The 12,119-nt window shown below is 40.7% G+C and overlaps 1 protein-coding gene across 9 annotated transcripts in view; it reads left to right on the top strand.

Annotated features, from left to right (window-relative positions):
- The window catches only part of GALNT18 (polypeptide N-acetylgalactosaminyltransferase 18), a 309,298-nt gene that overhangs the window by 186,676 nt on the left and 110,503 nt on the right, over positions 1 to 12,119 (top strand). For all 9 annotated transcript variants that reach the window (XM_032187763.1, XM_032187764.1, XM_032187758.1 and 6 more), the window contains one exon: positions 11,259 to 11,451. In XM_032187763.1, coding sequence (XP_032043654.1) covers positions 11,259 to 11,451 — 193 coding nt within the window. The remainder of the gene's footprint in view (positions 1 to 11,258; positions 11,452 to 12,119) is intronic.

Below are 12,119 nucleotides of genomic sequence, written 5' to 3'. Positions count from 1 at the left end.
GCAATTACAGGCCTGTCAGTCTCATGTCAGTGCCTGGTAAAATTATGGAGAAGATGATTCTTGAAGTCATTGAAGTGTACCTGGGGGACAATGCGGTCATTGGTCCCAGCCAACATGGGTTCATAAGGGGTAGGTCCTGCCTAACAAATTTGATTTCCTCTTATGATTAGATCACCCATTTAGTCAACCAAGGGAAATAGCTGATGTGATCTTTTTGACTTCAGCAATGGTTTTTGACACGGTTTCCCATAGGATCGTACTGGACAAAATGTCCAGCATACAACTTAACAAAAACATCATACGATGGGTGAGCAGTTGGCTGATGGGCAGGGTTCAAAGGGTTGTGGTTAATGGAGCCACATCTGGCTGGCGAATGGTCACCAGTGGAGTCCCTCAAGGCTCCATTTCAGGGCCAGTCCTCTTCAATGTCTTTATAAATTATTTGGATGTAGGACTAGAACATGTTTTGAGCAAATTTGTTTTGAGCAACACCAAACTTGGAGGAGTTGTGGACACGGATGAAGGTGGAAAGGCCTCGTGGAGAGACCTGGACAGATTGGAGAGCTGGGTGATCACCAACCACATGAAGTTTTACAAGAGCAAGTGCCGGGTCCTGCACCTGAGACGGGGCAACCCTGGCTATACGTACAGACTGGGCGACGAGATGCTGGAGAGCAGCCCCACAGAGAGGGGTCTGGGGGTTGTGGTTGACAGGAGGTTGAATATGAGCCAGCAGTGTGCCCTGGCAGCCAGGGGGGCCAACCGTGTCCTGGGGTGCATCAAGCACGGCATCGCCAGTCGGTCGAGGGAGGTGATTGTCCCGCTCTGCTCTGCGCTGGTGCAGCCTCACCTCGAGTACTGTGTGCAGTTCTGGGCACCACAGTACAAGAAGGACATTAAACTGTTGGAGAGTGTCCAGAGGAGGGCGATGCAGATGATGAAGGGCCTAGAGCGGAAGACGTATAAGGAGCAGCTGAGGGCGCTGGGCCTGTTCAGCCTGGAGGCTGAGGGGGATCTCATTGCGGTCTACAGCTTCCTCATGAGGGGGAGTGGAGAGGCAGGTGACCTATTCTCTGTAAACACCAGTGATGGGACCTGCGGGAATGGTGTTAAGCTGAGGTAGGGGAAGTTTAGGCTTGACATCAGGAAGAGGTTCTTCACCGAGAGGGTGGTTGCACTGGAACAGGCTCCCCAGGGACGTAGTCACAGCACCGAGCCTGTCTGAATTTAAGAAGCGACTGGACTGTGCCCTTAGTCACATGGTCTAAACTTTTGGGTAGACCTGTGTGGTGGCAGGAGTTGGACTTCATGATCCTTAAGGGTCCCTTCCAACTCAGGATATTCTATGATTCCGTACTTCTATGTTCTTCGAAATTGCTTAGAAAGGGAGGTCAGGCCTAGGGGACAGTTTTAAAGAGAATGCCTGGTCACATAAATCCAGGAGAGTGGTCAGAGCTGTGATTTGCAAGTGAAGAAGGTGTTTCCTTGCAGCAGGAAGCATGTGAGTCATTGTGAGATAGGATTCAAGACAAACCTCTCTGCCCTTAGCATTTTCTCATGGCTGCCTGAGTGGCTTCATAACAAGCAGCTGACGTGTGTGTGTGTCCTACGTGAGTTATACACATTGGGTAAGAATCTTTCCAGGGAAGCAAAAATGGGAGAGCAAAGATCCAATTAATGCTGGGTACAGTCCTCTCCTTTGTAAAGATTACTGCAAATGCAGTTAAGTTACAGTAAGCATAACAGAGGTGCACTTCTTCAGTAACATGTCTAGATCTGATTTTGTCAGCATTTCCCCACTGAGTAGGTTTGACCATATTGGTGATAGGCATAACTTGAAGACCAGGCTTTCTGACGAAGCACTGTGGCTAACTCAGTGGTTGACGTTATTTCTCGGTAACTCAGGAAGAAGTTGATGTATTTGGAGAGGCTGTGCAGTGGGTTCAGCACTCCTTTGCCTTGGCTTAAGTTGTAGGATAGTACTGTTGAGCATCATTAAAAGGACTGGAATAACTCTTTTCGAAGAGGCTTGGTTTTCGTCTTGGACAAAATGAACTGTTAAATCTTTAAACAATAAGCATCCCTTCAGGATGTATGGCACACCCTGTTGTTAGAAGGAAACAGAAGTAGAAAATTCTTGTGCTCTTGGATCATTTCAGAATTGATTCTCCACTATTTGTTTTGTTTTGTTTTGCTTGTGCTTTTTGTGGGATTACCATAAGATGATCCCCAGATGTGGAAAGAAGACAGGAAGAAAACACAATATGGCTGAATTGTAACAAATTATAGCTTATTATAGCTTTGAGTTTTATATTGCAAGGAAGATAACAAATTAAAAATCAGGGAAGTTGTTCCACTTTTGTTTGTCTGTATGGATTTAGCACATTTGCAAGAAGTTCATTTGTGAATTTCTGCCCTTTTCAATACTGCTTCTCATGTTGAAGTCATAGAAGATCTACAGCAATTGTAGTTTTTTTTAGCTTCATCATCTTTTTCTCCTGCATTTTATTTCAGTTTAAAATTGAATTTCTAGTTATAAATTTAATTAATTCCCTAATCTAGCTGTATTTTATGTTTAAAATGATTGCTTTAAAAAACAAAACAAAGAAAACCTTCCTTTGTAAGGCTCTAACTTTTAGTGTAAATGATAGTGGAATCCAGCTGTCATTTTGTAGCAATCAGCACATGTTTAACAAACTCTTTGTATGTTCTAAACTTTTACATCTTTTTTAACAAAAATGATCATGTCACTGTTTCTTTTTCCCCTGATATGATCGTTCATGGCTTCATAACTCCCCTATCCATAAAACTGCACAATGTCTCTTCTGAGGCCATTAGGCCTGTGAATAGGTCTGCACTTAAAATCCTGAAATAATTCCAAAAGTATGAGCAGAGACAATCTAACACACAGAGTTGCTGTTCGCTTCCTCACAATTGTTTTGAGAATCTGAAGGCTGCTGATGTCACGAGCAAAGTCAGTTCTTTTAGTTTCTCCAAAACCACAGTATTCTTTCTTAAAAGTATTTAGAAGTTTATCCCTTGTTTCAAAAAATGTAGTTGCTGAATATTCTGCCTAAATCCTGACGTCATTTCTAACTCATTTTTTTTTTTCTGTAAGCAATCTATTACACCTATGTTTAGCTTTGCTCAATTATTGATGTCTGCTTGTCTTTAGCTGACACAGGGATATTTTTGCAGATCGGGTTATTTTTGCTGACTTACTCTCTATCCCTTCTTGTTACTGGCACTTACTCAAATCAGATATAAGGTTACATGGTACATTTTGTAAAGCCATTCAGATACGTGGAAGACATTTTATAATGGCAAAGCTTTGATGTGAAGTTCCTACTTTCGTGGGAAGATCTGCAGTAGAATGAGGGGTAGAACCACAACAAATCTTACAGTCTAGTAAAAATAAAAATTATGTTTGAAACTTTATCTGTAACTATTTTTGCAGCCATTTTCTGGCTTGATACTTTTTCTGAATTGTAAAGCTGTTCACAGTAACCTTTTTTTAGGAAGAAAAGTAGAAATCTGAATGAAGTGAGAAAAACGAGTGCTTCTTAATAAGCTTGAGAGGTTATTATCGGAATATAGGTAACAATGTCAGCATGCCTTTATATTGCAAGCTTGTTAATCCTGTTTGTTGTTCTCAGCAATGCTAGTCTGAAGAAAGACTTCGCTTTTTAAGGTATGCAATATCTATATAAGTGTTTTTTGTTGTTGTTGTTTGTTTTTGTTTTGTTTTGGTTTACAAAACTTACTAGTTCATTATGCAGAACCGTATTCATGTGGTTGCTGTAGCATATGGCATTACACCGGAATTCCCAACTGTCGTTAGGGATGGACCTTTCTGCTGCCATTTTCTGTTATATATTTTGATCTGGGTTCTTTACTTCTAGGCCTTGTGGTAGCAGAAATTGTTAGTAATAGATAGAATGTTTCTATATAGTGGAAATGCAGGGAAATGTGGTCATGAGAAATTATGAAAAAATATATCACCACAAAGAGACAATGTAGCATTGATCATAAACTGGAGAAAACTTACGCAATATACAGCTTAGGAAAATAAGTAAGAAGGGAAAAAAGGAAAATAAGTGTATTACTGACAGCAACTGATAATCCAAATTATCCGCAGATAGATCATGATACAATGCAAACAGCCATAGTGCCAATTATAGATTTAGATGCTAATTTGATTTAAAAATCTAGAAGATTTATAGATGCTTTATTATCATTGTGCCTTAGCTACGACTGAAATTAGATATGAATAGTGATATCCCTTAGCTTTTTAATCTACTAAGTCCCAGCTGTTAATGTTATTACTTGGCCTATTATTAAATAACCAGTTAAGGCCATCAGAACTTTGAAGCAGACACTGAAGTTCTGATGATCTTTTGTAAATCTTGATAAGGAAACGTAAATGCACAGGAACAGCATTTACGTGTCAGATATACAGGAAATATGTTGCATCAACATAAAATTATACTGGTAATAAAACTGAAGGAAGTCTTTCAAGGAAAGTCATTGCTGTAAACCACTGCATAATGGATGCATCAGTGCTGTTAGAGATGGCATTTGTAGTTCTGAGGCTAAGATACACATTTTTTGGGGGGGAAAAAACCCTAGGTAATTAAATAATTACATGATGCAAATGGTAATTATATAATTATATTTTGCCAAGGTGCTTAAAAACTTCTACCATCACAGCTGGATAAAATAGTCTTCATTTCTTTCCTTTGATGACTTAAGAATTCTGTTGTAAGTTAAGTGGTTGTCCCGTATCACCCTGGAAATAATTGCATTTTCATGGTGGGGAGCATGATTCCTTTGCCCTGATTAGCTGTTATCAAATGATGCCATAAATACGCTTGGTGATTATGAAGAAAAGCCTTTCCTGAATTCCTTGTCACCTGATCAGATTTTTTGTTATCTTGTTCTCTGAGTACCAGTTGTATTAGTTGCCTTATGAAAACTGCCAGAGAAAAATGTGTATTGAGGGAAAACTAACAAAATAAACATAGCTTATAAATAGGTAACAAAGGAATGGAGAGGAGGGAAAGGGATGAAGTAGTACACTATAGTAATTGAGATCAGTAAGTTAAATGTGTAGCTAAGGTGTGTCTTGTCTTTTGTGGCTTCTAACAATTGCTTGCCCACAGTTCCTTGGTAATAGTAATGGATAAGCATTTCTGTTTTCTGTTTGTTCATTGTACACTGCCTGAAGAAAGCATTATTTTACTGCCAATTGACATAAACATTTAATTACTGACCTGAGTATTGGGAAACAAAGACCACAAACATTTAAACAACTGGGGGAAGGCAACTTTTCTCCTCCTTTTCCCAGACTCAGGATCACTTCAGACTCCTCACCAGTCCCCTTGTTACTGCTGTCAAACTCATTCAATCCCTTCAGCGAGGCAGCAGATGGCAAAGGAGGTCAGGATCAGTGCACAGCAGTTTCTCTCAGCTGCAACTTGTTTCTCACCCTTCTCTTCCACTGCTCCTTCCCTCTTCTGTGTTTGCTATGGTCTGGCATGAGCTTATTCATGGGCTCCAGGCCCTCTGGGGGTGTACCTGCTCCGCTGTGGAGCACCTCCTACTGCTCTGATCTTGGTCTTTCCTCATTCCCTTGTTTCCATCATTGTTTTCTTTGTTGTTCCCTTGTACCCTTGTTCCCCCACCCTTGTTGTTTTCTGCCTTTTCTTAAATAAGTTTTCACAGAGGTGCTGCCAATTCACTGAATAGCATAACTCTGGTCAGTGGTGGGGCTGCTGGGGAGCCATGTGTGCCTGGCACAGGGCAGCACCTGACCTCTTCCACCTCCTGCAACCCCCCACCAAAAAATTTTGCTGTTTGTACCCAATACGCCAGCAAAGGCTTTAGAGTATGGGTATGTGTTTCATTACAAGGATAGGGTTAATGCAAGTTCATTCTTTCTTCCATTGCTAATAAAAGTGTATTTTGTTACTAGGAGAGAATTGGTTTCATGTCACATTTTCATCAGTATCTTCTGATTCCATGTCTCTGACATACGATGTAATGAGTGATAGAAAGAGGACAATGAGTACTCATGTTGGTTACTGCCATCAGTGAGGTCAAATGAAGCAGTACATTTTGTGTTAAGATTAATGGAGTAACTAGTAAATATGATCCATAAAGTATGAGCTAAAGACACACAGATACTTATGGAAAACAAGCTATGAGGTTTCTGGACTTGTTAAACAGTGTGTGACCAAACCCCTACTGGTCCCATGACCAGCTTTGGGAAGGAGAAGCTTCGGGAAGGAGACATCCACAGCTCAGGTATCCAGCTATCTGACATCTGTGTAATTCATTAAATCAATTGAATTAGGGGCAAAGTGTCAGCCTGCCAAGAGTTAATACTGGCCTTATGTCTGTGTATACTGCTCTTCTTTGCATGATGTGGAAAGTCAATGTAGCGAAGAAAGACCCAATGTTAACATATACAGCAATATGCTGTGGATGATAAGCTTTCTTCCCACAGGAAAAATGGAACTGATCTTTCCTTCTTAGTAATAACTGAGCAGATAAATGTGCCTACCTTAGTATTGCTTCAGGCAGTACTACTTACTGGCTTACCTTTGAGCCTTAGCTTCCCATCATCATTCTGTAATGGTAGAAATGAGTGGTAAGAAGAACTGGCTGTGAGACTGTCGTGGTTCTGCTCAAGTGGGCAGCTGAGCTCCACCACAGCTGCTCTCTCACTCCCCCTCCTCAACGAGGAATGGGGAGAAAATATGTGAAAAGGGATCAAGGGTTGAGATAAGGATGAGAAAATCACTCAGTAATTATTGTAACGGGCAAAACAGCCTCGGCATAAGAAGATAGTAAGATATATCGCTCATTACTAACAAGCTAGAGAAGTGAGAAACAAAGGAAAGAAACCAAATGCACCTTCCCCCCCCATCCACCCTCTTCCACTTCCTTCCCCCAAGCGGCACAGGGGAACAGGAGACTGGGGGTTATGGTCAGTCTACAGCGCTTCTCTGCCGCTCCTTCTCGGTCACTCTCATCCCCTGTGCTGTGGGGTCCCACCCACGGGATGCAGTCCTTGGTGAACTGATCCAGCGTGGGCTTCCCACAGGCAGCAGCTCTTCCAGAACTGCTCCAGATATGGGTCCGTACCACGGGGTCTATCCCTCAGGAGAAAACTGCTCCAACCTGGCTCCCCTACGGGCAGCAGCTCCTGCCAGGTCACCTGCTCCTGTGTGGGCTCCTCTCCACGGGCTACAGGTCCGGCCCGGAATCTGCTCCGGCAGGGGTCTTCCACAGGCGGCAGCCTCCGTCGGTGCAGGGCCACCTGCTCCACCGTGGTCTCCTCCACGGGCTGCAGCGTGGAACCCTGCTCCACCGTGGTACTCCATGGGCTGCAGGGGGACATCCTGCTTCACCATGGTCCTCACCATAGGCCGCAGGGGACTTCTGCTCTGGCACCTGGAGCACCTCTCCCCCTCCCTCTACACTGACCTTGGTGCCTGCAAGGCCATTCCTCACTCCCTTCACTCTCCCAGCTGCTGTGTGGCACAGCGTTTTTTCCCCTGTCTTAAATATGCTCTCACAGAGGCGCAAAACAACATCGCTTATTGGCTCAGCTCTGGAAAACAATGGGGCCCTTCCCAAACATGGGGCAGCTTCTAGATCTTTCTCACAGAAACCACCCCTATGGCCCCCTGCTACCAAAACCTTGCCACGTAAACTCACTACAGAGACTGCGGTTACTTTCTGTTTTCACAGACTAAGATATAAAATATGCTAGTGGAGTAGTCGAAAGGCAGCTCATGGCCTTATAATAATTGTTTTTATTTCTTGTGAGAGACTGACTGAATACAGGCACTTCCCCAAGGGTTTTCAGCCAAATAAAGGAAAGAAAGGCTTTGTCATCAGAGATGCATGCTTAATTCCATTGATTGAAATTCTAATTGAAGGTTCTTGGTAATGCTTTTTTCCTGTAGTAGAATATATTGAAATAATGTTTACTTAGCATACAAAAAGTGGCTGTGTTTAACAAGGTATTTTTTAGACCTTGTAAAACTACATTCACAGATATCCATCACTTGAAAATCTTATTCTTGCAGATACAACCTGGATTTTACTGAATGCTTTTTCAAACAGAAAGCAGCAAGAATTAGGAGATACTCTCAGCCACAAAATTATTAGATAAAATCAAGCAGATGTGTGAGTACAGTTCTGTGAAGACAGTTGTTGCTGGGATGGCCATCCATCCATGGAAAATTATCATTGTATCTCCCCTTTATCTGCAGATACAAATGCATATGCCATGCACTGCTCTTACAGTGAGTCTCAGTTTTCTTTAGACCTCTTTTGGGGCATAGCTGTGCGGTTGGCATGTGGGTGTATCCTACATCAGGCAGTTGTCTGCCGTAGGTATAACTATAAATATAGATGTTAAAGACTTCAGAAAAATTGTGCTTGACTTGGAGAAATCCAGATTAATGGCACTTTTCCTTTAGAATCATAGAATCACTAAGGTTGGAAAAGACCTTAAAGATTATCTGGTCCAACCATTACCTGGGAGGAGGTGAGGAGTGGTTCCTGACCTTAGCATGGGCAGCCTGGCAGCGAGTGGCTGCTCCTGTTGTACCTGCTCATGAAGAACCACCCTCACAGTAACGTCAAGGTTTTTTTCTGCCTCAAATGTGTTAATTCGATATGGACATTAGAAAAAAAGTGTCACTCCTGTACGTTAATCTTTTAATAGATGAAAAATAAATACCAGGATTGTTTGTGGGAGTAACATTTTGTTAGCAGGAGTCAGGGACTAATCAGAATAGAAAGTCCAGGAAAAAGGGAAGATGGCATGTGGAGCTTAAAGCTTTCCACCTGTTAAGTGGCAGCACAGGTTTGTGGGCTTGTCTTGCAGAACCTTTATCCTCTGGATGTGTCCTGTTCGTTTGTTTGATTGTGTTTTTTGTTTTGTTTTGTTTTGCTTGTTTCTTTAACTTTTTCTTATTAAAATCAATGTTATTTCACCATACCATTCTCTGTGTCCCCCAAACCCAGGTTGTTCATCCTTCCTACCCTTTGGAAAAGCTCATTCTATAGAATTCATGTCTAGTAGTGCTTATGTGACTGTAAATCTGTAAATGTGACCATACCTTGAATCCTGTTTGCTGTAAAGTCTCTGTTTCAGTAGAAAACTTAGGTGTGTGTTTAACACACAAGCTAAATACTTGCATAGTTTTTTTGACTAGCATGTATGCATATGCTTTTGAAAAGTGCTGAGCAACAGTAACTTCTACTGGCTGCACCTGATCTAAGCATCTCTTAAGATGTAAAGATAGTTTGTGACATTATTTGTGTAAATTCAAGTTGGTTTTGTGGAAGTCACTTAGTAGTCAGCAGAGGTGTCTGTGGCTTTCCCAGTGCTATGATTTCTGGACTGGTATTTAAAAGCTGTTCTGCATTTCTCAAGTTAGGATCTTCTATAAAAGATCTGAATTTATGAAGTTTTCTTAATTTCCATTGCAGACTTTGATTCAAACCGCAATCTCTACTCTGTACCATTTATGTGGCCTGACAGAGTAGTTTCCCTATTTGACTGAGGATTTAGCATGTATTTCATCTTTGAAGAAATGGAGCTGATTCCAGGATTCAGGTTGTACAACAGTACTTGACAAGTAAAGAAACATTCTATATTTACAGAAATTGGAATGTAATGCAGGAAAACAACTGTCATTAGTTTCCTGCCAGTACTGTTTGGGCAAAAAGGAAAATATCTTGAATGATTCAAACATCTAACTTAATCTCAATTTATGATTTTCTATTTTGTGTTCTACTTAGTAAGAGATCAAAGAATGTGGTTCTTGGCATACTTCAGAAGTCATGATTCTAGTGGTGTATACTGTTACTATATAAACTGTTCTCTTTAGATGTTTTTATGTAGCTAGATTTAAGCCAACTGGTCAGGTCTGTAGGTGACTGTGAGTGCCGAGAATGATATACTACTGGCTCTGGACACGGTGTCAGTGAAGCTTCTGCCTCTTGGACACATTTGACAGTTATCTGAAGATTCACTTTTATTGTCCTAAGTCTCTGTGTGACCAGTATTAGTGGGTTATGATTTGTGAATACAGCTTGAGAAATAAGAGTTTTTATTTAGTTGGTTAGTGGATATGGAGACTATTTATAGTTCAGACATCCAGAAAAGGAAGACGTTTTTTCTTTGTGAGACACTATTTACAATGACAAATCAGGGTCCAGTGAGGCATTTGATATTTCTTTAATAGAGTACTGTATATTATAAACTGTTTACAGAGACACATAGTTCTTTTGGTTTGATTGTATGGTCACCTGAATAAAAACTGGTGGGTTGTCTGTCTGGATGAAATGGTGTTGTTATAAGTCACCTTGAATTAGACCTCTTGGGCAATTATATATACTGAGAAGGCATGCTGTGATTTCATTGTACCAGAAGTTAAGATCTGGGCATATCACTTCCTGTCTTCTCTTCTGGTATAGTAGCCAGAGATGTAGCCTTTTGGAACAAAAGCATTTTTATAATTACATAACTGTTGCTGAGTAAAGATTCTAGTACCATCATTGCACACATCGAAGTACAGACCAAAAATTTGTATAGACTATAAACCGGACTATAAAAATAAAAAATAATGTATAAAAAAATATGGTGTGACTGAAACTGTTTTGCTATTTAAACATGGATGCTAAGTGCAGTGATTTTTTTCTCTATGCTGACTCTGTAGTTTCAAATAACTTACCTAATACAGATTTCAGCAGCTATGTTGTGTATCCTGCACACACTCTCTCTTTCTTTGTATTTCCCTTCAAAATTTTACCCTTAGCATGATAATTCAGGCTGAAATTAAATAATTCACCTTTGCATGTGAAACCAACCAGCCAAAAACAAAACCAAAAAATCTCATTGTCTGATAAGAATTCTTTTGGATTAATTTAGAGATTTTTATTTTAATTTTTAAGTCATTTAGAGTTGTCAGTTTTACTGTGATGGAAAATAATTGTTTTTAACTTAGCTGTATTTTGAATATTAAATTTTGAGCCTCAACTACTAACAGTTATACTGCCCCTAGAGATTTGTGAGGGCATGGTACATGAAGACTTACAGGCTGCAATAAGCTGGCAGTGTTTGCTGTTCTGTGTGGTGTTCTCCCAAAAGTTATACCTTTTAAAGTAATGTGCACTATAGCCTGTTGGAATGAAAGTCTAAAACTGTTTGTTTTTGTCTTTGTCTTTTGTAGAAGCTCCACCAAAACTGGAAGAAAATCCTGCTGAGGCATTTACCGACTCGTCTCTCTTTGCTCACTGGGGCCAGGATCTCAGTCCTGAAAACAGACGTATTGCACTTAAACAATTTCAGTATTATGGCTACAATGCTTACCTGAGTGATCGCCTGCCACTGGACAGGCCCCTGCCTGACCTTAGACCTAATGGGTAAGTGCTGTAGTTAACCCCAGCATTGTGGATCCCTGAGTTCAAATCTTAACTCTTCTTCACCTGATAGTCTTATGTTGTATGATCACATAGAAGTTACATAGGATGGCCATAATGAGTCATTTATATGAAATATAAGAAGATTGGAAGTTTCAAATGTCCCCTGAAATGATGAAATACCCATATTAAGTCCTATTAAAATCCCACTAAGTACTCTCTAAGTTCCCCAAGTTCTTTTGGAATCTTAATGTCACCTATAATTCACTTTAAATAGTGTTTTATTGCTAAAAGAGTAACATTTCTTATGTTAAATTTCAGTTTTATCACAAGATCTGACTAGAATAGGAAAAGCATAAGAAATTCTATTTTAGAAAGCCCGGGACTGTATGATAAAGATCAGAAAGCAGATGAAATTGGTGAGCTCTGATGGTGCAATATGCAGTTTAGTCAAGCAGTGTGTACCAGCTGAAAGCCCAAGGAGCCTCCAGCTTTCACTGAGCTCTTCTCTGCTAGGAAGTGTGCATGCCAGGCAGGGTAAACATGTCCATTGTTATTCCATGATGCTTTGTTGACGTGGATTGGACCAGGGGAATGAACAGCCTTCCCTTTAAGGCATTTGAGTCCTGGTCTGGTAGAACCATTACAGAGACAGTTAGCATTCAACTGTT

The sequence above is a fragment of the Aythya fuligula genome, chromosome 5, assembly GCF_009819795.1.
Source record: "Aythya fuligula isolate bAytFul2 chromosome 5, bAytFul2.pri, whole genome shotgun sequence".
Lineage (NCBI taxonomy): Eukaryota > Metazoa > Chordata > Aves > Anseriformes > Anatidae > Aythya > Aythya fuligula.
This window is presented reverse-complemented; position numbering and strand designations above follow the sequence as displayed.